Consider the following 26,291-nt stretch of genomic DNA (forward strand, 5'->3'; position numbering starts at 1 on the left):
TAAATTGATGAGTTTAATAAGTGTAGCGTAGTACAGAGTAATAAAAACCAACATAAAATTGTCGCATAGTGAGTAGTGTATCAGATCTTATCTACGATTACTTGATAATGAACAAATCTCAGTAACTAGAGATTAAACTCTTGTCTTGTTAAAACAGCCCTAAAATATATAGAACAGTTTAAATTCAGCACACACCTTATTAGCTGGCTTCAGTTTTAAAAGCAGAAGCTTGTCAGAGTAGACACTGCATTACTAGAACACCGACATTACTTTGTTTTCTTAAACTAAAAGACTGCGTGGTTCTAAGGAATCCTAGGACTTGCAACAACAGTAGGTATTAGCAATATACTGCTATCAGCTACTAACATGAAGCATTATACCTAGGCCTTAATTGGGAATTTAATGAGACATAGTGAACATAAAGCCAGTGCTTAGCCTAGTACTTAAACCAGGACAGACTTACTACAATTTTGAAAAGGCAGAAGCCTAAAAGTTTATTTAGTGACTCAGGCAGTCTAGACAGTTTAGACAGCTCCTTTCCCAAAGCTATATAAAACAAGTACCTTCAACTCTCCCTAAAAGCTATCCAATCTTTAACAGCCCCCTGTAGCAGTAGCTCTACTTTTACTCTTCTATTTCAGCACTTGTTTCTTGGAGGGCATGGCTCTGTTTGTGGATTAACACAGTAGCTTTTGATTCCAAGTCTCCCAGCTGCTCAAGAGAAGAGACACACGGATCTTGATCTTTAACAGCATCAGTCAGTTTGCACATCTTCTCCCGAATTCGTTGAGAATATCGCAAAGGAGTTACAATGTTCAGATCTTTAGCACTGTCATTTGCCTCAGGATGTGTCTTCACACTTAGAAATGAAAAAAACAAAAACAAAAAACACTAAAGACAGGCACATCATCATACAAGCTGCCTCTGCAGCAACTAGCAGAAACAGTAAGTCAGGATTCCTATTCAAATTTTTCCTATTTCTTTAGGCAAAGGAAACAGGTCCCTTCCCATTAATTAATTTAAAACCAGATGTACAAATCTTTTCTTGGGCAAAATATTTTAACCCAGAAAACCTCCTGAAAAGAGTTCCCAAGGAAAGGTTCTTCCTGCTGCAAGGGACAGTGGACAGCTGCCAGGACTACAGTTCCATCAGATGTCAAAGCTGAGCACAACTTTTCCAAGTCTACCATCTTAAAAGAATTTTTTTTTTTTGCCATAAGTGAAGTATTAGTTGATTTGTACTGAGGTTACTATCCAGGTTTTTGGCTCAATATAACAATTTTTACAGGCCAGTTACATCTTGTTCTCTAATTCTGTGTTATATGACATACCACCTTATCTACATTTGAAAAGGAGAGGAATGGAGACCTCTTTATGTAGCTCACTGTAAAAATGCTACTGCCATGTTGGCAGTGGGAGGGAATCTTAACTGTGGAATTTAGGTCTCTGCCACAAAAGTCTGGTTCCTCTGTAATGAGTCATTCAAAAAGCAAAACAGTTTCACTAAATAGAGAAGCTTACTTTAAAATATTTCCTTCTGAAGGAACAGGAAGTAATCCTAAAAATGTGTTTTTTGAGAGATTTTAACTAAGTTTTTGTAAATGCAATGTAAATTCAGGACACAAACAGTTATTTCAGACACTACAGACTTTCCATGATTACCTGAAGTAATCTTACCTTTCCAAATATGGTGTGGTAGGAGGGTCGTGTCCCATTGAATACGATGTGTCATTCTCCTTCTCAGGAGAATTAGTTACTTGGGCAGTATTTTTTATTCCATCCTTGTTCTGCTCTCTTTCACATTTTCCTTTCTTTTTTGCCCGTTCTTTAGCCTTGTGCTTTTTATTCTTTCTTGGCAAGGTCTCTCCTTTTGGTTTTAAGTCTAAATCAATTTCTTCTTCTTTGGTAACTTCACTGTTTGTCTCTTCTTTCTTATTATCACTCTCTTCTTTTTTGTCATCATCAGGGCAGAGGTCTTTCAAGGTTTCCTGAACTGGCTCCATAGACAAATTTGGTTCCTTGCTGACTTCCACTACCTCACTCAAATGAGCTTCTACCACTGATCCCCCTAAAAATGAAACATTGCAGAAAGTACACTTGCAATTAGTTACAATTAAAGAAAATGTTTTAGAGAGATATCTGAAAACTTAAAGCTTTACATGATAACACAAGTTAATTAAGCATTGGAGTTTGAGCCACAGCAATTTAAGTTTCTGATAATTTTAGCCACCTTCAAGAACCTGCAACCTGAAGGCTTAGTATAAGTACATATCCTGAGAAGTCATTCTCTTCCTTTTGAAATGCAGCAACTCTTTCAAGAGGTATGGTATTTCAGACAGTTTCTGGGTTCAGATACTTACCAGGTGTTACTACAAACCAGAACACCAGGTTATGTTACATGGAAGGGAATATTTATAGCTACTTTACTTTCAAAATTAGAATATTTACTACCTTTAATTGAGCAGGCTACTAGTAGCAAAGGAGTCAGAGGCACTGATTTTTAGCCCAGAATAGTAATTTTATTTACTCTTTAATTATCAAGCTGAAACAGCTGAACAACACAGCTTTGATAAAGTTTAAGTAATAAGTTTGAATACAAGAACATCTCCAATCTTTTTAACATGCCCACAGTTGAAAAGATTTGGTTAGCCAAGACTGTTTTCAAAGACAATTGAGTATAAAATGAACATGGAAAATTTTCCATGAACTAAAATTTACTATCAGTACAAATATTTTAAACAGCTTGTGTTGCCTGGTCAGACATATAACTAGAAAAGAGTACTCAGACTTACCATTGACAGAGTTAAGAAGACCTTCCATATTTTTGATTGTATCTATTAGTGTGTGTCGCAATTCCTCTTTGGGCTGAAAAAAAGTTGTACCATTTTAGAAAAACAATTCAAAAATTAATTATCATCTCAGCTTATTTGATTGGTATAACAGTTACAGGGCAAGTGGAGCAGACCACATGATATTCATATTACAAATCCTTTATTTAATGCTGTTCAGACTTAAGCCAGAACACAAGTGAATCCTGTATTTTCAGTATTTGGTGTGCTAAAGATGTATCTGATGCTCTGAAATCTTGCTGGTATTTAAGCATAGAAATGAAGTCCATCAATAAGTGTAAAATTAAGTTCTATTTTAGGTTTCTAGTGGTACTAGAAATCTCAGTCCTTAATTACTTCCAGGCAGAACATCATATAGTAATTTGAGGATCCTAAACCTTTCTTCTTCCAAATAGTACCAACAATGGTTACAGAACAAGACACATCCATTGTTTTTATGGTCAGGTAGGTCATGTGGCTCTCCTCCTACTATAAAGGTATTTAATAAAATCAGAAGCATCTCTATTTTAAATGCCATACTTTTATGCCTTTTTAATTGTTAATCACAGATTTTCAGAAGAGTTGCTTACCATTGCTCCTGCCAAAATGGCATCCTCATAGACAGCAATAAGCTTTCCAAGATGGCCCATCTGTTCAAGACGCATGCAGCAGATCCAATATTTTGCAAGCTTTTTAACCCCAGGAATGCTCAGTATCAGATCTGCCAACATGGCACGTACTTCATCACCTCGTTGTCCCTAAAATCAACACAAAAGTAGATATTTAAGTGCTTTTGACACATTGAGGTGCTTTACTTTGCTGCTTTTGAACTAGAAAGCAAGGGTTTTTTCTTTGGCAGAATTGTCACTCACCTATTCTTCAAAATTATAGTTATTTATACAGTATAGTAAGTGGAAGGGGTAGTTAGATGTACAGACACCTTCAGAACTACTTGAAATAGACTTTTTCAGAAGTCCATTCAAGTTTCTGCAAATGCAAACTTGTTTTAGGTTAATTCCTTCTAGTTACTCTCATTACATTATAATTCAATTACTATTATTACCATTATTGCCTATACTTATTTAGTAGCTCAGTGAGTTAGTAAAGGTTAATTTCTTCAGCTGTTGGCAAAAGTTATGATATTGCTTAACTTGGGGGAACAAATAGTCCCCTGTATCTGATTCACATGAGTCTGACATGCCCAGAGGGTTTTCATATTGTCAGGACCTACATGATCAGAACTCAGCAGGCAGGGGTCCAAGTACCTGTTCTGTTAACTGCAGGCATTCACTCAGTGTCTTGTCGACCTTTTCTGTTTCAGCAGCAGAGATTTCCTGTTCTTCACTTTTAGACTGGGGTCCCAGAAGTGCATGTATAGGAGGTCGTCTCATCACTTTTCCTCTAGATGCCCTCCATTCATCCAGGCGAGATCTGCATTTAGGAATATTATCAGCTGAAGTGAAAGATGTTTTGTCACCCTTTTTTTTTCCCCCCACACTGACTGACACTAATTAGGGTTAGTCATGACAAGGGGTACTTTCCAGGTAGTCTGAGTCTTCTTCCTTTAATTCCAAGAGGAATAAAGCTGCCTTTTAGATCTGCATGGAAATTTCAGAACTATGCATATTACTGTCTGCTTTAAGTATCTACCAGATTAAAACATTTTAATTCTCTTCCCTTCCAGCTGCAACAAGAGACTTAGGTTACAGACCCTTCTTCACAAAAGAAGGTAAAAAAGGTTTCTTAATCATTCATTTGTGTCACCTTTTCCCCCACCATTCCCCTCCAAATCAGAAAACTACAAACTAGTATCTTAAGACAAAGTGTAGAAAACAGCCCCAAAACAACCCTATCACACAATTTAAAAATCTGAAACTGATGTGAAATATAATTTGGTTTTAATGTTGCATTTCAACCCTACCCCACAGATCGATTTTTAGTAAATGTGACTTACTATAAGGAGCACTATATAAAGAATATTAAATAACTTCTAGACTGTGAATCATATTCCCATTGATTGTCTAAGCTGCACTCACCCAACTGAAAAATGTCATTTACAAGTTCTCTTCTTCAGTCTGTAAAGGTGCTCCTGCATATATACATCCTGCCTCAGTCTTTTTTTTTTTTTTTTTTTTTTATACTGTGACATGCATGTGAATTTATAGGATTATCTGTCATCCTTAAGGCCGTCACAACACTTAAGACTAAAAAAAAAAAAACCAGCTCCACCAATATCTATCTTTTAACTGCACAGGAAAAGTTGTAAGCCCGGAGAGTTCCTGCAATTAGTTTGAATCCCGATTTCTCAGTTTAAGCCTAAAGTTTTAGTCTGCTGATCTTGGGCATCAAGTCCAAACACTTAGTTCTCTGTTTTTCAGAGTCTATACAGCAACAAATAGATCAAACTAGATATTCTTGAGAAAAAGGTCTGAATAACTTCCAAGAGTAAACTACAACAGTAGTTTAGTTACCTTCTTTCTTCTGCTGACTCTTTCGGCAGAATAGATTTTCTGTCACCATCTGTTTTAAAATTCTGTCCTAATCTTGTACCAGAAGTCAATTTTCCTGGAGCTTCTGGTCTTGCATCTTTACAAAAATCTGTACGTTTCTTCACAGCCCACACTTTGCGATCAGGATTGCTTGAAGCAGCCTTCAGAGGCTGTGCTCCCCTTCCAACCACTTTTGGGACTGTTGCTTTCTTTGGTGCCACAGCAAATGTCAGCTGTTTCTTCAGACCAGACTGTGAGTTAACAGCAGCTTTTTCAGATGGTTTGCTGTGAAGTGGCAGGACACCATTTGATTTTATAGACTTAGTGTTGTTTGAGACTTTGACGTTCTTCAGAACTGCATTACAGCTTTTTGTGGACAGAGGATTTGCTGCTTGTTTGCTGGCAGAAGGAAAATGCTTGTCTGGCAAAGAACTCTTTTCCTCCTCAGTTTTGACTGCTTTCCAGAAAGAATTTACCTTGGATTGGATTACTTTGCCACGATACCTGCCAAGAGCTGGTTTCTTTAGTACACTGATACTTGAATTTTGCTTTTCTGCTGCCAAATGCCTCTCTTTAATTCTTTTAATTTCCAAGAAAGCCTTGCTAAGTGATGCCTGCTGAGATTTTATATCAACAACTTTATTCTTTGGAGTCGGATTTGGAAAATTGCAATTTGTCCCTGATACGTCATTTGTCAGTGCAATTGTAGAAGAGTTAAAAGTTACATTTGCTTCTGAGTTTACAATTGATTGGTCCCATGACACTTTATCAGCATTCTCTTTATTTTCCTGAAATCAAAAACAAATTACAGAAATGTTTAGAAGTACGTTCATGCTGCAAGTTACTTGTTTCTAAAGAGGCTTCCAGTGACTTACAGGACTCAAATGCTTAATGGTAAATGCCAGTTGAAAGGTGCCTACAGAAGTAGTATATAAATACTGAGTAGATTATTTGTCAACTGTTACTGCAGAATTTACATCAAAAATCAAATAAAATTGCTTGAATTCTGCCTTGGAAGTAAGAAATAAAACTCTTAAAGCAACTGCTGGCTTTAAGCTGTCCAAATTACCTCCTTAGAAGAGTTATAAAGCACAAACTTGCTTTAAACTGAATATAGTCAAGAGCAGTATCTCCATACCTCATCACTTAATGGCAGCACCATTCCTCCACTTAGTGCAAATAATCTCCTAACACCAGGTAGTGAGTAAAATAGTAATTAGGACACTAGGAGATGTTATCAGAAGAGAATTTTTCTTACTACTGAGATGTAGGATGGTGCAAGTTGAGAATAGTTACATCAGTTTTACATGGCTTTACTGAAACTCTCAGCCATATGTTCTCATCACAACCCCTCATGAAAAATGGAATTTAGTCTTTTCCTGCAAAAATGTTGCTGTACAGCAACTAATTCACATTGTCCAAGCAGCAGCTTTTGGAACAGTGAAATATCCAAAGGCAAGAAAAAAATCCTGTGAATGACACATGGATGTCTGCAGGAGCAGACTTTAAGGAAGATGCCCTTGACCTGAAAGAAAACTACAGAGTGTCTCATTTCCTGGTCTGTCATTAAGACTTAGTAGTTAGATTTGACAGAGCCTGCATAAGTAGCATTTGAGTGTGAGGACTTATTTCAGGAAACTATGTAGCTTAACTTTAAATCACACAAGACATTTACACAGAAAAATAAGTGCATTCAGGAAATTTCTAAAAAAAACACTTGTTTTTACTATTGCAATTCTTCTCCTCAACATTCAGTTTTGAAGTGTTTTGCTTTTCTCCTCAAATAACTCTGCATCTCAAATCTTCTGAAAGCCAAACTCTAAAATGTCTAACATGAACACAGGTCTTATATCTATTTTTTCCTCACCTTTCCCTGAGAATAGATCTGGAGAAGAATCTTTACTTTGCTATTTCTAAGCAGCACAATCATTTGTATCTTAATTCCAGGAAGGTGACATGAAATAATACAGGAAACACATTCCCTTAAACTCTGATTAGATATTGGCAACTACTTCTGATTACATTAGTTTTGCCAGCACACCACTGAAAAAACATACACACTCAACAGTGTGTTTTATTAATGGTTTGGATTTCTTTCAATCAACAGTAAATTTTTTACTGTGACCGTAAGAAGACCTTACTCAGATTTCAATAACTTCCTCAAAGACTCAAAATGTATCAAAAATCACTCTGACTTTCTCAAGAAAGGTTGTTAAAATTTACATTATTTCAGCAATAATGATATTCCCTTTAACTCTCTCCTGCTGCATACAAACTGAATATCAATATGATCCATTTCCTACTATAATATGACAGAATTCCAAAAAGCATATAATAAGCAGTGACTATATAAAGTTCCAACAAACCACACCTCTGCACATGCAAAATTCTCATGCTCTGGAAGTCATTCAACATAAATAGATTTTAAAGTAAGTGGAAAAATGTTATCACCATAGAAACAGAGTGCCATCAGTATTTAAGTATCAGTCAAAAACTTACCATTTCTGGCTTAGGAGATGTTGGGAGCTGTAACTTGTCTTGCAGTTTACTGGCAGTTGCTCTCCTAGTTCTGCTACTGCTTAAAAAAAAAAAAAAAAAAAAAAAAAGACATCTTACATCATGCAACAAATGTATTTTTAGAGGATGGTCATGTCTCAGTTGGCAGTCTGCAGAATGTACTCATAATGAAGCATTTCTGTTTAGCATGCAGTATTCCTCCAAGGAAAACAAATGGTTAAGCAACAACTGAGCAGAACCCAGACTGCAAAGCATCCCTTCTTATACTATGAAGAGCTGTCTAACAGATTGGAATTTACTGCAGGTGTAACTTCTCATGTTTAAGAATGAGTACCAGCTTGTCTGGTCTGATGCATCTGCTACAGAAGGCCAAATTTCTATATGCTGCAGTTGAGGGGAAAGGGGGAATAGAACAAGAAGCTGAAGCTCAGCTATTGCAATCATGAGAATCCAGGCCATTCTGAAGCAAGTCTGAACAAGGATATGTAGTTCCTACCACACGGACAGGTTCTAAAACCTTCTGTCAGGCACCAGAGCTGGCATCAGACAACCTAGAAAGTTACAAAACCACCAAGACCTGTATTGTCTCCTAGCAACTATGAAAATGTATTAACGACTCCGAAGAAAACCATCTCAGTTTAAAGCTACAAATCCAAATTCTTCCTCAGGTGCTTTGTGATGTGTTATACCAGAGATGTGGCACTACTGCATTGAACTGAAAATGAATATTTTAGTTAGCAAGCAGTATCTCTGCATCAGAGGATCTTATGGAAGCCAGCTGAGATGAAAATGAAAGAACATTAATGAATATGAAAATAAGAGAATGTAAGCCATAGAAGAAATGCTACCTGATGGATGTCTGGTTTTCTTGAATGGGCACACCAGAAAAGGCCTTCTTTCTTGATAGATATTCTTCAACTTTCTGACGTCTTTGTTCTAGCAGATTTTAAGAAAGACAGACATGTTACATTTTCAGCTAAAATATTAATGTTAAACTTTCTTAGTCAAGAAGGAAATACAGTTAGAAAAGCATGAAGGCATTACAAAATATAGACACTAAGGATTAAGAAATCTTTTGTTTTCACATCTCGGTGTCTTACACATTGTCGTATTTCTTAAAAAAGGCAATATTAAAGGGACAGTTGAATGTAACAGCTACAAAAATAGCTGGTTTGCTGTATTTACCCAAAAGCAACACAATTTTGTGGCATGAAAAAGCCAGTCTTGCTGTTATTTTCTGTATGCCTGTCCAGTATTTTACATAGTTGCTGTTGGTTCAGCAAGCACACTTCTCACTTGCTGCTTGCAGTAGCAAGTATAGTGCACATGAAAAGTGCCACACATGTGAACCCAACTGACCATCTGTAAGGTCACTTGCTTCTCTTCCACTGTCACCCAGACATCTGTGCAAATGTTAAACTACTGGGAGTGTTATTGCTAGCATGAAGTGATCCTGAAAACGCCCTAAGAACAGCTGTCACTGTCTCTCCAGGGATGGTGACTCCATCTCCCTGGACAGTCCATTCCCATGCCTAATCACCCTTTCTGTCAGGAAATTCCTCCTAATGTCCGACCTAAACCTCCCCTGGCACAGCTGGAGACTGTGTCCTCTTGTCCTGTCACAAGTCATCGGGAGGAGAGGCTCCGCCCTCCTTTCGGGCAGTTGTGGGGAGTGGTAAGGTCTCTCCCGAGCATTCATTCCTCCAGGTTGAACCCCCAGCTGCTCCTCAGAGGGCTTGTGCTCCAGACCCTTTCCCAGCTCCCCCCCTTTTTCTGGACAAAGCGTGCAGAAGGCAGTGTCCATCACCTGCTTCTGAAGGAGCTACCACAGCTCGTACAGCAGCCGTGCCCCTGCCAAGAGCGCGGCAGAGAGCCTGGCGTGCATCCCAGCGCTCCCCAGCATTCTGCTTCAAAAACAGCGCTCACCGCCCTCGCACAAACAGCAGGGCCCCACCAAAGGGGCCCCTTCCTTTAACCTGCAGAGCCTGAACCGCTCAGAAAGTAAACAAGCACAAGAGCGCGGATCGAGGTCGGCGCCGCACTTGCTGCTTTCAAGAGGATGCTCATAACGTCAGGGCGTCCCGTTTGTCATGAAGGAAGGCGCCCAGCCCAGGAGTCCTACCTGGGGCAGGGGACGGGATAGGACGGGATCGGATGGGGTGGGGTCCGCACCGGCCCCAGCCCTGCCAGAGGAGGTGAAAACTCGTACGCCCGCTCGCGCCGCACGGATGCTCTAAGACCACAACAGCGAGCGCTGCTACCGAGACCTGCCCGGTCTCCGACCTCGCCTGAAGCGCCTGCCCTTCCCTCCCACTGTCCGCAGAAACCGACGGGCTCCTCTCCCGCACCGGCTCTCCTGCGCCCACCGCAGCGACACGCGAGGCTGCAACGGCGGCCGGTAACGCTCAACCCGCGCACCCGCGGCGGGGAGCGGCTCTGCCCCTCGGTGCCCAGGTGTCCGCGCCCCGATCCCCGCCCAGTGCCCCGGCCTTACCGCGGAATGCGGGCTCGGACCTGCGGGTGGCCGGGAGCCGTGGGACCGCGCGCACCGCCATGACCGCCGCGCAACGGGCGTTTGAACGGCCGGGCGCCGCCCCGATTGGCCCGGCCGCGGGGCTTGAACTGGCCAATGGCGGGCGGCGCTGCCCTCCCGCCGCTCCCCGGGGGAGAACATGGCCGCCGCGGCGCGGGCCGCCGCTAGAGGGCGGGCGGCAGCCGCACACGGTGCCTGCGCAGCCGGCGGCCGCGGCCCGCTGCGGGAGGGGAAGGGCAGCCATGGACAGGTTCTCCTGGACCACCGGGCTGCTGGAGATGGGAGAGACGCTGGTGGTGCAGCAGCGCGGCGTGCGCCTCAGCGACGGGGAGGAGAAGGTGACGGGAGCTGGAGCCGCCCTGCGCGGGGCCTGGCAGTGCTGCCGGGGCGGGGGAGGAGGGTAAAGCACGCGGCCGTGGGCCCCAGGAGGCAAGGGGGGTGGCAGGGCTGTGAGTGCGGGCGGTGTCGGGCGAGAGATGCGACATGAAGGGTGTGAAGGGCTTGGGCTGCAGGCGGAGCATCGATCGGGGGTGTGGGAGGACGTTCTGCGCCAGGGTCTGGCAGGGTTTGCCTCTCCGGGGAGATCAGGGCGGAGTTGCAGGCTTCGAGGGGCTGTGCTGATCGACAGCAGCAAAACATGAGGCAGAGTGTGTCCAGGTGGCCAAGAGGGCCAGTAGCATCCTAGCCTGTATCAGCAATAGCGTGGCCAGCAGGAGCAGGGCAGGGATTGTCCCCTTGGAGCACTGGTGAGGCCGCGCCCCGAGCCCTGTGTTCAGTTCCGGGTCCCTCAACTCAGGACAGACATTAGAGTGTGTCCAGAGAAGGGCAGCGGGGCTGGGGAAGGGTCTGGAGCACAAGTCTTAGGAAGAGCAGCTGAAGGGGCTGGGATTGTTTAGCCTGAAGCTCTGGGGGACCTTATTGCTCTCTGCAACTGCCTGAAAGGAGGGTGGGGCCAGGTCGGGGTCGGGCTCTTCCCCCAGGCAACAGGTGACAGGAAAAGAGGAAGTAGCCTTAAGCTGTGCTAGAGGGAGTTTGGGTTGGCCATTAGGACGAATTTCTTGACAGAAAGGGTAATTAGGCATGGGAATGGACTGCCCTGGGAAATGGTGGAGTCACTGTCCCTGGAGCTGTTTAAGGAAAGACTGGATATGGCACTCAGTGCCGTGGTCTGGTTGACATGGAGATGTTGAGTTATAGGTTGGACCCGATGATCTCAAAGGGCTTTTCCAATTTAATTGAATCTATGAGAAAGGCCTTGGACAGTGTGTGTGGCGTGGGTGAGGTTGGGACCCCCACAGGGTGTGTATGGGCAGTGTCACTGTCACAAAGCTGCCCAGCGCTTGGGCTGTCACTCCTGCACAGGGCAGAGCCCTGGCTGTGCTGTGGTGCAAGACATGATGCACAGTTCACACTTGAGTTGTCCTGGGTGCTGACATACCCTCTGCTCTTTTCTGAGTCATCCTGCCTATTGCTTCACTTCACTGCTGGACTGACTCTTGATCTTGGTCATTTTTCTACACCATGGTAATTGCATGCCCTCACAAAAAGCTGTGAAAACGTGCCTTCAATTTTACAAGTAGAAAGCAATTTGCTAGTGCAGATTTTTCAGGTACTGTTTTGCTGTCTGATAAGTAAAGAGCTTTTCAACAGCAACACAGATAGAAGTAATACTCCTGTGTGATAGGATGGAAGATTTCAGATTGTATGCAGCTTTTTATTAGGTTGCTTTGCTTTTTTTGCATAACTTCTACCTTCTTTGTCAGCATATAGTGAATAGTTGCAAAGCCAATAGCCCTATTTAAAATACATGTGAGAACTTTTGTATATCTTGCAGAGTATATGAAGGGAGGATCCCTCCGGATTTCCAGGGGGAAAGTTTATACCCTTGAAAAAGGAAGTTTGTGTTTATCCATCTAATCCTTTTATCCTATTTTTCTCCGTTGTTTCCTAAACTTCATTTATTTTGTTTTCTGGAAAAAAAGGGAGTGTTCTCAAAATACTGGCTTGTAAAATCTGATTGGTGTGTTGTGATAAGGTGTAATGTTTCCAAGACCAGTATTTATGTAACTTACTGATTTAATTTGTTGTTGATCTGTTTTATTTTTCCTACCCAGGTGAAATTCGATAGTGGAGTTTTACTGCTGAGCACACACAGACTGATCTGGAGGGATCAGAAGAATCATGTAAGTCCCACTTTTGTCTCCTGTATGTCATTCAGTTGTAAATTCTGTAACAAACAACAAGTAGCTTGCAATGAAAAGCCTGCACAGAGAGAAGGGATTATTCCTGACTTTGTATGTGTTATGTTGTACAAGTATAGTCCACTTTTTGGCTCTCAGCAGAAAGAAGATTATGTAGTGTTCTTTCATCCAGTCCTGCTTTAATAAAATAATCATGCAGAGATGAGAAGGGATAGAAATGTATCCTATATTTTTTTCTTTTCTACTGCACAAAAATAATGGAGAAAAGAGCCTGGTGTCATGCACTAAAAACACTGATTTTGAAACTGAAGTTGAATGTGTCAGGCAAATCATAAAATGAAGTTCTCTCCCATTCTCCTTGTTTAGGAAAGTCTTTTCTTACTTGTTGATTTCAAGTCCAAATTGCCCCACCATGTAGTCCCAGGCCATGATTTGGATGACAGGATGTGTTTGGTGGCCAGTGTTGTTTTGCACACATCTTACCCTCCCAGCTGCCTGTTCGTGCTGTGAACCATCACTAAGCTAGAACATTTACTGTACTGCTGTGAACAACTGGTCACAGGTTAAGTGGTAACTGTAGTAAAGCTGCTGAATGCTTTGTGTCATCAACCAAAGCTCGGGAATGCAGGCTAGAAGTGGGAGAAGGAGACCACAAACACATAAAGCTCTAAGCATAGACTGTGACAATGGGCACCACTCCAGAGATACCATTGACGGAGACATCTTCCTCAGGTCAGGTTAGATTATGCTTGTTTTGGACACAATAAGTGAGAATTTTAACCCTGAAAGCCAAAGTTTAGATAGAACACATTTAGATGACAACTTTTCAAAAGCAACTTGTATTCCACTGGGCTTTAGTGCAAGAGAAGCTGAAGCACCTTTGACATTCAAAAGATGATCCCTAGCAAATATCACATCCTTGCTTCACAGCAGGGAGCTACTAAGAGCATTCCAAAGGTAATGTCACCAAGGATGTTCTTAATTTGGCAGAGCAGTATGATTTTTTTCTTCAGGGATTGTTTGCAGGAGCAGTAGACCTATTTTTAATACAATTTTTTTTCAAAATATTTAAAGAGCTGTTACTTTTGGGGGATTACTGTTACACAAGTTAGGGCTTAATTGTCCTGACCATGAGCTGTTCTATATAAATTTACATGGGGCTTTTTTGCAGTCATCACATTATTACATGAGATAATGTTCTAAACTCTGCATTAATCAATTTTTATTTCTTTTTGAGAGCTGAGCATGTACTGCAACAACTACTGCATCCAATTGGACTTTTTGCATACTTGCAGTAGCATTGGGGATTATGGCTTCAGCAAGTTTTAGAACTGAACATATCTCCATTCTCTCCTTTCCAGCAAAAGGATTACATTTATCTCTTTTCCCAATTTCTCTGTCTGATCTTCTAAGGTCATTGAATTCGTTAAATCATCAGAGGGAAACCTTGGAGAAGAAGAAAAATAATAGTCAATCTCAGTTTGATTAACAGAAGGGGCAGAAATGTGGCCCTGAGATGGGCAAAAATTACTCAGTTGTGACTGGGAGTTGTAACTAACTTTGTTAGTGGGGTAAATAAAGCTGATTCATTTTCAAGCTCTCTGTGCTGAAACATGGGGAGCATGGTGGTTTTTTTTGTTGTCTTGGTGAATTGTCTAAGCTCAGCTGTGGTTTAACATCAGGCTTAGAAACCTTCGCTTACCTAGAATAAATTTGTAGAGAGTCCTCTTGTTACTGTATCAGCAATGTATAATAATTAATGGGGCACATGTCACTGGGTTAACATAGGAAACCTTCTTACAGAAACAGACAGCCAGGTCCTTAGCTGCTGTTTTTACATGCCAACTGCAGTTGAACAGTGTTTTTAAAAAAAGGGAATTCTGTTAAGTTTGTTACTTAGCTAGGTTTGTACAAATTTTTAAATGATAAATTCATGCATAATGTGAGCATGAGGTATTAGAAAACAAAATTCAAATGAGCACAGAGCATATTTAACACATTTCTGTTGTTGTATCCCTTCCTGTAGCTTCTCTCATCAGGAAGGGGTGATTCTAAGTCCTTGTACTTAAAATAATTTCATAACTCTCTATCTTGGAACTAAACGAATCAGTCACTTTGACAGTGCACATACTATTTATAATTGAACTCTTTTGGTAATTTTCAAAACCTTTTTATTTTTTTGTAACAGAAGCATAATGTTGTCTATCTTCTAAAGTGTCCGGAACTTTGTGGCTGTTTTACAAACATTAACTGTTTGTAATGGCTTTAGAAAGCAGTCATAGAAGAGCCTAGATAGCTTGCATTAAGAGTTTTTAGAAAAGGAATTGCAACCCAGGTTTTTTTCCAATAAGAAATTTACTTACTAGTTGGAGTTCCTGCATGTATACTTCCCTGCTCTCAAATTTAAAGAGCAACAATATGGTAGTAGGGATTGACAGAACGCTGTAACAGTGTCTATTGTAAACTGTTGCCAGGCAGTGGCAGGTGGAAGAGAGAAGTTCAGAGGTGAAATACAACCTGTGTTTCCTGCTTTCTGTGTGACTTTGTCAATCACCAAGGTGTTGTGTGGGAATTGATGTTCCTCAGAGGATGTTCACCAAAACAAGACCAGGCACCTTATTAGATGTTTTGAATCATTCCCTTTGCCACTTCTGTCTCAAATGTATGTTGAAGGAGTTCAGCCTGGGATAGATTAGTTTCCAACAGATGGATACACCCTGCTTTTGTGCTCTTTGTTTAGTTTAAAGCACAGTCCAATAAATGTAATAAATGAGATGTTTCAACTGCTGGATTAAGTCTTCACTATAGGATGGGTGGAAAAATTTCTCTTGCATTCAGACAATAATGTAGATTTTAGATATTCAGCATTTTAAAAGAATGGTGGGTTTGGATATTTTTTTAGCTCCCAAAGTAATATCAATCCAAAAATGTCAAGAACCTGTGAGTATTGTGGACCTACAGTGATAAGTGCAGAAGTGTGGAAATTTTAGTGTTTAAATTTTGATCTTAGATCTAAAGATTTCTTAAATCTCAGTCTCTCCTATGAATCTAGCTTGGGGTTTTTGAAGTTGACACATTGACACTTAAGTTTCTTGAGGTTTTTTGATTAACTAGAACTCGGTTTAAATTTTCTGTTCATTTTCTACATATATTTCACTGCAATACATTGTTTCTGTTGTTACCATCATATTTCACATAGAGTCCTTCAGGCAGCAACTGTAGTTATCCATACTGTTTGTGAAATGGGGAAAGAGAACACTTGGATTTACAGAGTGAATAGATAGGATATGGTTTAATTCACCTGTGTTTGTTGTGTTTGTTCCAGGAGTGCTGCATTGCTGTACCTCTATCTCAAATTGTATTTATTGAAGAGCAAGCAGCTGGGATAGGAAAAAGGTATGGCCATCCTCATTGTCCTTTCCACATGCATGTTATGTGAGGTACCCAATATTAATTCATGGTAGGTTTGCAATCTGAAATTTCCATACTGACAGTCACAGGGACCATTGAAGTCAAATGTATAAGAGAGTCATGCCTGGTGTGATTTGTTAAGTAACTGCCATGTAATCTCTAGTGATGATTTTAGAGGTCTTTGCAACACAAGTGATTCTATTAATTTAAGTTTCTAAAGAGAGAAAAAAATTTGGCTGAAGAAATGCATACACAATTAATATCTGCTTGCAGCCTACAATCAAATTGGTAAAGTAATATGCTGGAGGTATTCAGAAGAAGTCAGTTCATTCACTAATGCTGGAGAAGTAAGTGAAGACCAATGCAAACATTATCAGTAAAATGAGATGGGAGTGGAGGACTTGCAGTCATGTTGTGATAGCAGTCTGTTAATTTTCCTAAAATCACACTCTGCCAAGGTGTTTTTTTGGTAGTAGGTGTTCTTTTAGACTGTTATTTTCATGCATGTTGCCTGTGAATGTTGGTTTTGGATAAGTGCACACACAGTGTCCACAAGTGATATATAAAAGTGGGATAGGTCACACATAATATTGAAACCTTTTGTTTTCCTGTGTCAAAGATAGCGTATTTTGGCTTTTGACCTGCAATAGATGCTGCCAAATTAAATGACAACTTGGCAATCAGCATTTATCCTAACTAAAAGGGTTTTTGGAAATTATTGGTTGAAATTGTAAAATTTGTTATGTTCATTTCTTAAGAATTGGTGATAAGTACATTTTAAATTTGTAAAATGTTTCTGCTTTAGAGGCTGTAGTAATTTTAATGCAAGATCTACTCCATCAAAGTATTTAAATGTTGATGCATAAATGTAAAGCATTATCTGATGATCTTTAGCACTTACGTGAGATAGTTAATGGAGAGTTTGATGAAATGGTTAACTTTGATGCAGAAATAGTTTATTTAGATATTACAGAAATATTTTCTCTTTCCTTTACCTTTTCCTTAGTGCCAAAATAGTAGTTCATCTTCATCCTGCCTCTTCAAACAAAGAGCCTGGTCCATTCCAAAGCAGCAAATATTCCTATGTCAAGCTTTCCTTCAAAGAACATGGGCAGATTGAGGTAAATCTTGTACCATGGTTGCCAAGCACAGTCAGGTCTTTGGACATGCTTTTCTCCTTTCTGTGTTAGTGATAATTTCCCATGATCTTTCCATGTTTACTTTTGAGGTGGAGCTTTTTCAATGCATCCTTTTGGAAGGCAAACACTGTGAGTCTCCCATGTTCTATACTTTCATTAAATGCTGCAAATAGAGTTCCAAAAATGCCAAGAGACATTACTAGGCTAGTCCTTATTTTAGGGGGTTTAGTATAATCTTATACTTTCTTTTCTAATCTACTAAATTGAACATGGGATTTTCAAAAATGACATCTCTGGAATTTGTTTAATGTTCAACAGAGTAAAAGATGTTTCTTTGTACCTAACCCTCTACTGAACAGCAATCACACAGCTTACTTCTAATTATCTCTCTAATTTTGTTGTTGAACACTGTTGTCTCAGAACTTTTGTTTGTTTTACACTGTATAATTTTTTTGACCTACACCAAATCTCAAAGGCTTTGAGCATTCTAAGAAAAATGTAATATATTCTTAAAAGAAAACTTATTCTAAAAACCAAAGAAATTGTACTCTGTAAATAAATTTCACAGTGGAAGTTCCTTTGTTTGACAAGACTGAGAACTTCATCTTTGGACTGTGGAAAAAGCTGTTCTTGTTCACTGCAGAAAATCAGCTTTGCAACTCAAATTAGTTAGAAATGTCTTACAAATGCATGTGTTTGATCAGACTCACTTTCATTTCTTTGTGAGCAATTTTGAGATTATGATGACTGTAGATTTTTGCATAGTATGAATGTGTGTTTTTCACAATCATCATACTTATTTTAATGTTGTGTCTGAAAAGCAAACTTACTGTGCTTACTGGTAGCCCATCAATTAAACCCCAGTGGCTAACACTTAGTGTTAATTTATGCCACGTTCTGGTATTAGCAATAAACAAATCAGTGTAACTGATCTGTGTGGTTGTTTTTATATTGTTGCATTAGCAGATCAATAGCAATTGGATTCCTCAGCTTTCCTTCCTTTAAAAAGATGCCTTTGAGTATACATCAATATTTAACATGATTTGGGACATTTTGAATATCTGAAGAAATATTTTACAATAAAAGTACTTAGTGACTACATGGCTCCTCTTCTAATGTGAATACTTTTGAAGACTGGGCATTAAGAATTTCCATCTAATGAGTTCTGTACCGTGGTTGTGTAGGTGTTATCATGTTTTGTCTCCATGCTTTGTGAAGTTTATTTCATCACCAAGATAATAATACACAGAGGTACTCTGCACAGTTCATGAAACATCTGTTGTCATTCTTTAATGTGTGCAGTTCTACAGACGATTATCAGAAGAAATCACACAAAGGAGATGGGAGAGCATGCCCACTGGTCAGGCCATGCAAGTTAAGAAGGATTCACAGGTATGTGCAGAACTTCTGAGCAGGATCTGTGTGTAATCTCTTATTGCCACTCCCATATACCACATCCAGCATGTGACTCTAACCATCTAACTCCATCTTCCTGGGCGTGTGCAGGAATTCAGCTTTAGTTTGCCTGTTATTTCACTGGCATAAATTTGTTTCTCCTTTGCATTTTTCACATGATAGAACACAGTAGCATCTCCTTCTTGAGTGTGCTTAGATAATGAGCTCCTTTTTTTGGTTTGTTTTAGTTAGACACACACACACATAATACTTCAAATACAATATTTATTTGCATACACTTTTATTCAGCATGTGAGGTCCAATGATGCCGGAAAATTTTTGTCTTAATTGTGATTCGTGGATTATTTTTTTGTGGCTGTCAAATATATAACACCTGACTTTTCTATAACTCTTTGAAACTGATATATGTTTGATTTAAATGTGTATGCTAAATCAACAGTTGTTAGAGAGAATGTCATATGATAGATGACCTTTATCTGCCTTCATACTTCTAGGTTATAAACTCTGATAAACATGTAGGTGTTGTTTCTATATATTAATGTGCTGAACATAAGAATATATAGTATTGGATGAGTGAAATAGGATGATTTAAAGAAAATACAACATGAAATCGTGTAGGCCCCCTTTGGTAAATGTGGCACCTATAAGCACAACTTCATTTGGAGTAATTCATGAGGAATCTAATCAAAATGCCTTATCTCCACTTAAGTCAGAGCAACTCATTAACACTAGAGCTAAGCTTTGCAGTCAGAGATGAGAGGCCTGACACTACTGCCACTTAGGTGCCAACCCTTCTAGAACACATTTGGCATCTGGTAAGAGTTTCACCATCACCAGCATTCTAATGCCTCTGAAGAAGGTAAATTAGACTGCACGTAGCATTATGTCTATATTTCTGTTTCTTCAGACTGGATTTCTTGAAGTAATATACTCAGGCAATTCCACAGCTCTAGTATGGATGTTCACATGGACTTGAGAAGCTAGACTTGAGATCAGCTGGAATACTCAGTCTGGATATTAAGCCATATTAATAGCTTCAATATACTACCAATATCATTGTTTGTCTAGTACAACAAATTCATACATGGTTCACATTTCTTGTTTAGTTTTTTTACAGTGGTTTAAAAATTACTGTCAAGAAACGCATGAATACTGTATGAATGATATCTGCTGTTTGGGGGAATATTTCCTGTCCTTTAATTTTCCCGAGGGTGCAAAGGAGAAAATTTATCATTTCCTATTTTGACTTTTTCCTTGTTTCTTTCTTTTTTCTTGATTTTCTTTCCTTGTTTCTTTTTTTTTTTTTTTTCCCCAGGCAGGAAGAATAAGGGCTGTAGGAATTGTAGGTATTGAAAGGAAATTAGAAGAAAAAAGAAAAGAGACTGACAAAAACATTTCCGAGGTAAGTACTTTTTAAGTTTCAAGGTCAACCACCTGTCTGAACTATTACATTCATTCACACTTTCTTTTTGGAACAGCTGAGACTATTTATTGTTTATGTTGAGAAGTCTGAATTAAGATTGTACAGTTTGCAGTTATTATTTATTTTGTTTAACTGGTTTATCAATATATGGAAAGGTACTTCATTTAAATAATTCCTTTCAAGAAGATTGTTCTTTGAAATGAACAGTATATATTTACTACACTGATTTTGGTTTCAATTGAAAATTGAATATATATTAAGCATAATATGCTGATCCAAGAGTCTGCATATAACTGTATGAAGCTGGATTTTCCTCTTATAGTCAAGTTTTTAGATGTTACATTTAGACTTATAATTACAGTAAAATGATTTGCAGGTATCAACAAGATATTGCAAGTATTTTGCGAAATACCTGGGCTAAATGGAGACCACCCTTTTCCATAGAACCAGCACAATAGTTGAATTCCAGATATCAGATACTGATGGACAGAGAAGGCATTAAATTTCTTCATATGCACCTCAGACAATACCCTCAAAAATAGTCTGATTATGTCTTGGTAGTAGAGATTGATACAAAAGTACTCATAAACTAAATGCATCAGATTTGTTCTTGTGGCAAAGCTTTATAGGATTCAGCATGCTACAAGAAAAAGGTATTCCCTGCTCTAATACTTAGGAATTAAAGTGCCCTTGCAGGCTACATGCTGTTTCAGATACTGGGAGCATTAAACCTTTTTGGTTTCTGGCTGTGAAGAACGTAATGAATGAAATTTTGTGTGTAGTTCAAAAGGTATTGTGATTACATGCATGGGTATATAGTTCAAAAGGCATTGTCTGCTTATTTTTTCCTTTAGTAGCTTTGTCAAAGAGTAAAAGAAATCCATTTATATATGTTGTATAAGCAGAGGAAAACCATGACTTGTAAAATCCTGCCTTCCTCCAGCTTTAAATGTTATAAATGACTTAATTTATAACATGGTGCCCTGGCTTCCAGGAAAAGGCTTCCTGCATCTGCTGTTCAGTGCTGATAAGAATCCAGTTCTTTAGCCTTTTGTTTATCTGAGGAAGTTCCTGTTAGGTGTGTGCACATTCCCCTTTGTTTCCAGGCCTGCCCTGGGTGAGTCAGGCAGAGGAGGAGTTAGACACAGCATACTGTTTATTGAGCTAAATCAGGGGTTCTTTTGATGAATGTTGTTTTCATGCAGGTATAGAGATTAAAATAAGCTGGGAAAAGCCTTGTCAGAAAACTTCTTGTTAATATCATATACAAGTAGAGTAGCAGGACTTTGATTTACTCTAGAGATTGGGAAGTCTATTGTAAATTACTCAGTTTGGCAGATTAGGGAGTAAGAAGTATTCCAAAGAGAAGCTTTTGTTTTCTTAGTGGTAAATTATTGTTATACAGTGGTATGTTTTCTTTTCTCCCTGTGGACCACTTAATTTTGGATATCTAATTCAAGTACCAAGTGTTGGGGGGCTAAACTTGTCCAGTTAGTGAAGAAACACTGGCACTATCAGGAGGTGAAAAGCACACCCTGTCTCTTTCTAGAGGCAGCTCCTTTTATTTCTTTGCATATTGAATCTCTGACCAATAAGCTTCTAAATAAGGCACCTATATGTAGATGGGAACAATGTGGTCTTCCTGCAAAAATAGTGCCTACCATCTTAAATCACCTAAAACCTACCATCACCACCCAGAAATCTTCCCCCACCTTACAGACAGCGTAATAAATTTGGGCAGTTTAATCATTTCTGGGACTCAGTATCTCATTGTCCCTTCCTATCACATGGACATCATAAATCATACTGAAGTTCTGTATGCTACTGTTTGATTCTCTTCTTTGTTCTTGGTGGTTTATTTTAATTATAAGATATGCTGTAAAACAGTTGTATGAACAAATAAGGTATAGTAACATACCCAGGTAAAAGGGATAGCAGCTCTTACCAATAGCTTGGGTAGGTGGACAAAGGCAGCTCCCTGTGTCCATAAAAGTGAATGCTGTAATTATACTGATCTGCACTGTCTGCTTTTCATTTCAGGCTTTTGAGGACCTTAGCAAACTAATGGAGAAGGTATGGATGGATGGCATGTGTCACTTGTCCAAGTAGACTTATGCTTGTTTTCTCAGTTTCAAGCACACTTTTCTCTCTTGAGCTGGAAGTTGACTTATATGTGTGTGTTTCTTGATAGGCTAAGGAAATGGTGGAATTATCCAAGTCAATAGCTAACAAGATTAAAGAAAAACAAGGTGACATCACTGAGGATGAGGTAAATTAATTTCGTTTTTAAATTCTACAAAATGTTCCTATGAAAAGCAAAAAGTTATGTTTCATAATGTAATGTTAGTAAAAACCCTTGCTGATTGGTTTTGTTGTGTTTAGTCTCTTATACTTGGTGTACAATTTACTTACTCAATATTAATTTTTCTTTTAACCCTTTTTAATAGCAATGATTTTACTGCTTTCATATAAATTTTTCTATTTTTCTACCTGTGCTGGTCAAAAATAAATGGTACCAAGTCTTGCCTACTCACTGCATAGTAATTGACTGTATTAGTAGAAAACGGAAGGATTTATTCACCAAAACTGTGTTATAAAATCAAATTTTTATGAACTGGAATCACTCATTAGCTGATGTACTTTGAAATTGATTTGTTTGTTTGCTTGTTCAGACTATTAGGTTCAAGTCCTATCTACTGAGTATGGGTATAGCTAATCCAGTTACGAGGGAAACTTATGGATCTGGTACACAGTACCACATGCAACTGGCAAAGCAATTGGCTGGAATCCTGCAGACACCCTTGGAGGTAAAGCACCACATCTTGCATTTTATATGTGTTGCTAAATTTCGATGTAAGAGTGTTTTGGCTGTAGTAGTCTGCCTCTTTTTAGAGCAGATTTAGCAGCATAGTGTCCTATTCAATGTTAATATGAGGAATATATATTGCCATTTGAATAAAAAAGTTCAGTACGAATTTTTCTTTGGACTAATGGCATCAACTTCAGAATTGCAAAATGTTGATGAGATTTCAAAAATTGTTCAGGTGGTCTTCCTTGTATTTGAAGAGCCCTGTATTCATCCCATTCTGCAGAATATTTCTTTTTGGTTTTAAAGGAGTGAAATTACACTGACTGAAAATAAAAGTAATGAGTCTTTTTAACTTGCTTAAAATTTATATATTTTGCACATAAAGGACAGTATTATTAAGCAGGTTATCAGCCCATAGTAATATCTCCTCTTTTAATTTACCTTAAGCTATTACAGATTACAGGTTTCTCACTGAAAAGTTAAATTGCATATTACAACTTATAAGGTTGTGTTCCTCCTAAAAAGCATATATACTGCAGTATTTTTGTGAAAAATATGTGCTACCTACTGCGATCAGAATGGAAGATTGAGTTTTTCTGAAAAGTAAAAATGGTAAATTGATTTATAGGTTTAATACATTGTAATTTCTTGTTCCTGTGATTTATTCTGTGCTTTATTTCTCACAGTCCTCGGGTATAGTGTCACTAACTTACCTCTTTAGTTTTTTCCCATTAGGGCCCATCATTTATCTCCTCTGTTTAATCAGGCATCTGCAAGTAGAGTTGCTGTTTTTACAGGGTGAATGCTGTTTCTCTTAGCAGTCTTGTGCTTATTGCCACAGGAGCGAGGGGGGATCATGTCTCTTACGGAAGTGTACTGCCTGGTGAATCGTGCTCGAGGGCTGGAGGTGAGACATGCTTTGGGTCATGCTAGAACAGGACTTCAGTCATGAGGAAATTAAAAAGGGTAAAAATGTTCCCTACCAGTTGCTCATTCTACTTGTCTACAACATGGTGTGATCACCTCTTCATTAAAATTGGAGGGTTTTTACCTTTTCATTCTTCCTTATAATACTTAGGTATCTTTTACAATTAGTAATAATATATTCTGCTTTTTATGATACCAAGGGAAAAGCCATGCTTATCTGGAAACAAAACTTAAAGGTCAGAGACTGCTAATGAGAGATGAATGTTCTGGGAATTTTTTTTAACAAAATACTTCTTTGAAAATATTATTAAGCTTTGAAATAAAAGCAATTCTTTCTGTAAAGAAGGCAAGGAGGATTATTATAGAACACATAGTAAGGGAACAGAAAGGAGCATAGAAACTGAGAAAATAGACTGCACAATAGAAAGGAAAAATAATTAACAATAAGTGTAGCCTGGTGTATTTTAAGCTGCAGCTACTAAAACTTTATTTGTTTTGATGTTATACTATACACCTGAAATGCAAGCTGTGAATAAACGTGTTTTACTGTTTTAATAGTTGCTGTCACCGGAAGATTTAGTAAATGCTTGTAAGATGCTGGAATCACTGAAATTGCCACTAAGGTAAGAGCTTTATAGATTTATTTATAAAACATGGCACTCACAGGTCAGATCATGATGATTTAATATTTTACTTGGAATAGATTTTTTTTGTGGTTGCTGTGGGTATTTTTAACAAAGGCATTCTTTGCTCAAAGTATGGTGCCATATGCACGAGCATCCACTCTATATTAAAACATTAATTTTTAGTCAGGAAGACATTATTTTTTTCACTTAGAATTTTTTTAGACTGGAAAAGGGTTTAACCAAGACCATTATGCCATGGTCTTTTCTGTCTCTTCAGATTTTGAATATGCTGTTAAGCTTAAGTTCATTTTAGAGGGCTTGTTTGGGTTTGGGGAGATTTTTTTTCCCCTTTTATAAAGTGTTTATAGGTGTGGATGCATCAGAAATGTTACCATAAGTGATGTGCACAAGGCTTTTAGTTACTTTGCCTCTCTTTTTGGATTTTAGGCTTCGGATATTTGATAGTGGTGTGATGGTGATTGAACTCCAGTCTCATAACGAAGAGGAAATGGTAGCTGCTGCTTTAGAGACAGTAAGTGTACTTCATTTCCTTCAGTGTTCTGACCATGCTAGAGAAATTGAAACACATTAGGTAAAAAACTTGAGGTATGGGATTTCCTCTTGAGGTTTCAAAATACAAAGCATTCCACTCCATATCTTCTAAAAGAAATATTTAAATAGCACTTCTCATCTTCAAAGTTCTGTGCAGGCAATAATCTTAGTCATTACTTTCTCTTTCAGGAATAAATCACTTTTCTATCTCTTTTCAAACTTCATTAACCTTCAGCCTTCCTCCAAATCTTTTGCACTGTAGGCTGAAATTCATGCATGTATTGAGCACCTAATTTAGGAGAAGTGGACTTCAGATACTGCACATGATGTGTTGGAAGGCAGTGGAAACAGCTCTTAAATGTTGATATAGGTAGTTGTTTGGTTGAGGTTTATTTCATGGAACAGTACATTGTATGTGTACTGAGTTTGCTGCTGTGAAGAGCACTCAGTAGGAGAGTGGCTTGTATAGAATTCAGCCAGATTCATCAGGGAAAAAGATAGTATGAATTGCTCAGTGTCATAAACCTTTGTGGTCTTGCTGCCTCTGGACACTTTACAGTCCTGTTATCCCACTACTTGTTGCATGCCTTTCAGTGGAATGTAATTTTTTGATTTTCATACATTTGAGAAAAGGCTGATCCAAAGTTAAGCACCAGAGTCAAAGAGGGGGCAGTCAAGAAAAAGTAGAACTATCACTGATACCTCATCTCTTGTCACAAGATAGACTACTCAGTGCACTTTGCATGATTATCACCATGCAGTTTTTGCTCATCAGAAAGATTTTTAGATAAGAGAAATGTTTATAGGCATTTAAAAGATTCCATTCTAAATCAACAACACTAAAATGCTTAAATCTTTCAGTACATGTAAATATTTTCAGTCTATTTTCTATTTTCTTAAATTTATAGAAAAATACCAAGATCATTTTAGGGCTTTTGTTGTTGTTGTTGTTGTTTTGTTTTTGGTTTTGGTGGTTTTTTGTTTTGTTTTGTTTTGTTTTTTGTTTCTAATGAATTTTTTGTCTTTAGTAAGAGTGCTTATGTTATTGAAAAGAAAGGAAGAACCTTTCTTGCTAACAAAGGAGGTCAAGTGCAAAAAGTAGCAGATGGTGGATTTATTACCAAGATGCCTTTTTTGTATTATTTTCATAATTTGAGACTTTGGCTCCATAGAAGAATGGAAGACTAGCTTGTATGGGAAAGGGAAAATGAGATCAGACTTGTGGCCGAAAGCACCCCGTACTTTAATGTTACTGCACATTATACATTAAGTTCTGAGAAGTAAAAGGAAGCCATAGGGTTTCAGGAGAGAGATGTGGTTTTGAATGGCTGGTGAAGACAGGAAATGACATGGACATCAAAGGAATCCAGTCACCCTTGATGAGGGTAGTGGTTTGGGAAGGAAAAATAATTAATCACTG

The 26,291-nt window shown here is 38.7% G+C and overlaps 2 protein-coding genes across 5 annotated transcripts in view; one reads left to right on the plus strand and one right to left on the minus strand.

The window, feature by feature from the left end:
• On the minus strand, positions 1 to 10,611 carry CKAP2 (cytoskeleton associated protein 2; the record flags this gene model as incomplete). 3 transcript variants are annotated; one of them, XM_079304051.1, is made up of 9 exons in its annotated part: positions 1 to 859; positions 1,678 to 2,068; positions 2,793 to 2,865; positions 3,419 to 3,586; positions 4,094 to 4,259; positions 5,300 to 6,105; positions 7,817 to 7,892; positions 8,683 to 8,770; positions 10,329 to 10,611. In XM_079304051.1, the coding sequence occupies 9 exons, from the start codon at positions 10,609 to 10,611 to the stop codon at positions 625 to 627; spliced, it is 2,286 nt and encodes a 761-aa protein (XP_079160177.1). In that variant the 3' UTR covers positions 1 to 624. The 3 variants fall into 3 exon arrangements, with proteins under 3 accessions (XP_079160177.1, XP_079160176.1, XP_079160178.1); XM_079304050.1 differs by having other exon boundaries at positions 7,817 to 7,895; XM_079304052.1 differs by having other exon boundaries at positions 9,957 to 10,331.
• Positions 10,574 to 26,291, plus strand: part of VPS36 (vacuolar protein sorting 36 homolog) — a 20,465-nt gene continuing 4,747 nt past the window's right edge. For both annotated transcript variants that reach the window (XM_079304103.1, XM_079304102.1), the window contains exons 1-12: positions 10,574 to 10,705; positions 12,482 to 12,550; positions 15,894 to 15,964; positions 16,986 to 17,100; positions 18,421 to 18,510; positions 19,850 to 19,936; positions 21,998 to 22,030; positions 22,149 to 22,226; positions 22,630 to 22,764; positions 23,608 to 23,673; positions 24,252 to 24,316; positions 24,767 to 24,851. In XM_079304103.1, the coding sequence (XP_079160229.1) occupies positions 10,610 to 10,705; positions 12,482 to 12,550; positions 15,894 to 15,964; positions 16,986 to 17,100; positions 18,421 to 18,510; positions 19,850 to 19,936; positions 21,998 to 22,030; positions 22,149 to 22,226; positions 22,630 to 22,764; positions 23,608 to 23,673; positions 24,252 to 24,316; positions 24,767 to 24,851 (990 nt within the window). In that variant the 5' untranslated portion in view covers positions 10,574 to 10,609. The remainder of the gene's footprint in view (positions 10,706 to 12,481; positions 12,551 to 15,893; positions 15,965 to 16,985; positions 17,101 to 18,420; positions 18,511 to 19,849; positions 19,937 to 21,997; positions 22,031 to 22,148; positions 22,227 to 22,629; positions 22,765 to 23,607; positions 23,674 to 24,251; positions 24,317 to 24,766; positions 24,852 to 26,291) is intronic.

Source organism: Erithacus rubecula, assembly GCF_903797595.1.
Source record: "Erithacus rubecula genome assembly, chromosome: 1".
Classification (NCBI taxonomy): domain Eukaryota; kingdom Metazoa; phylum Chordata; class Aves; order Passeriformes; family Muscicapidae; genus Erithacus; species Erithacus rubecula.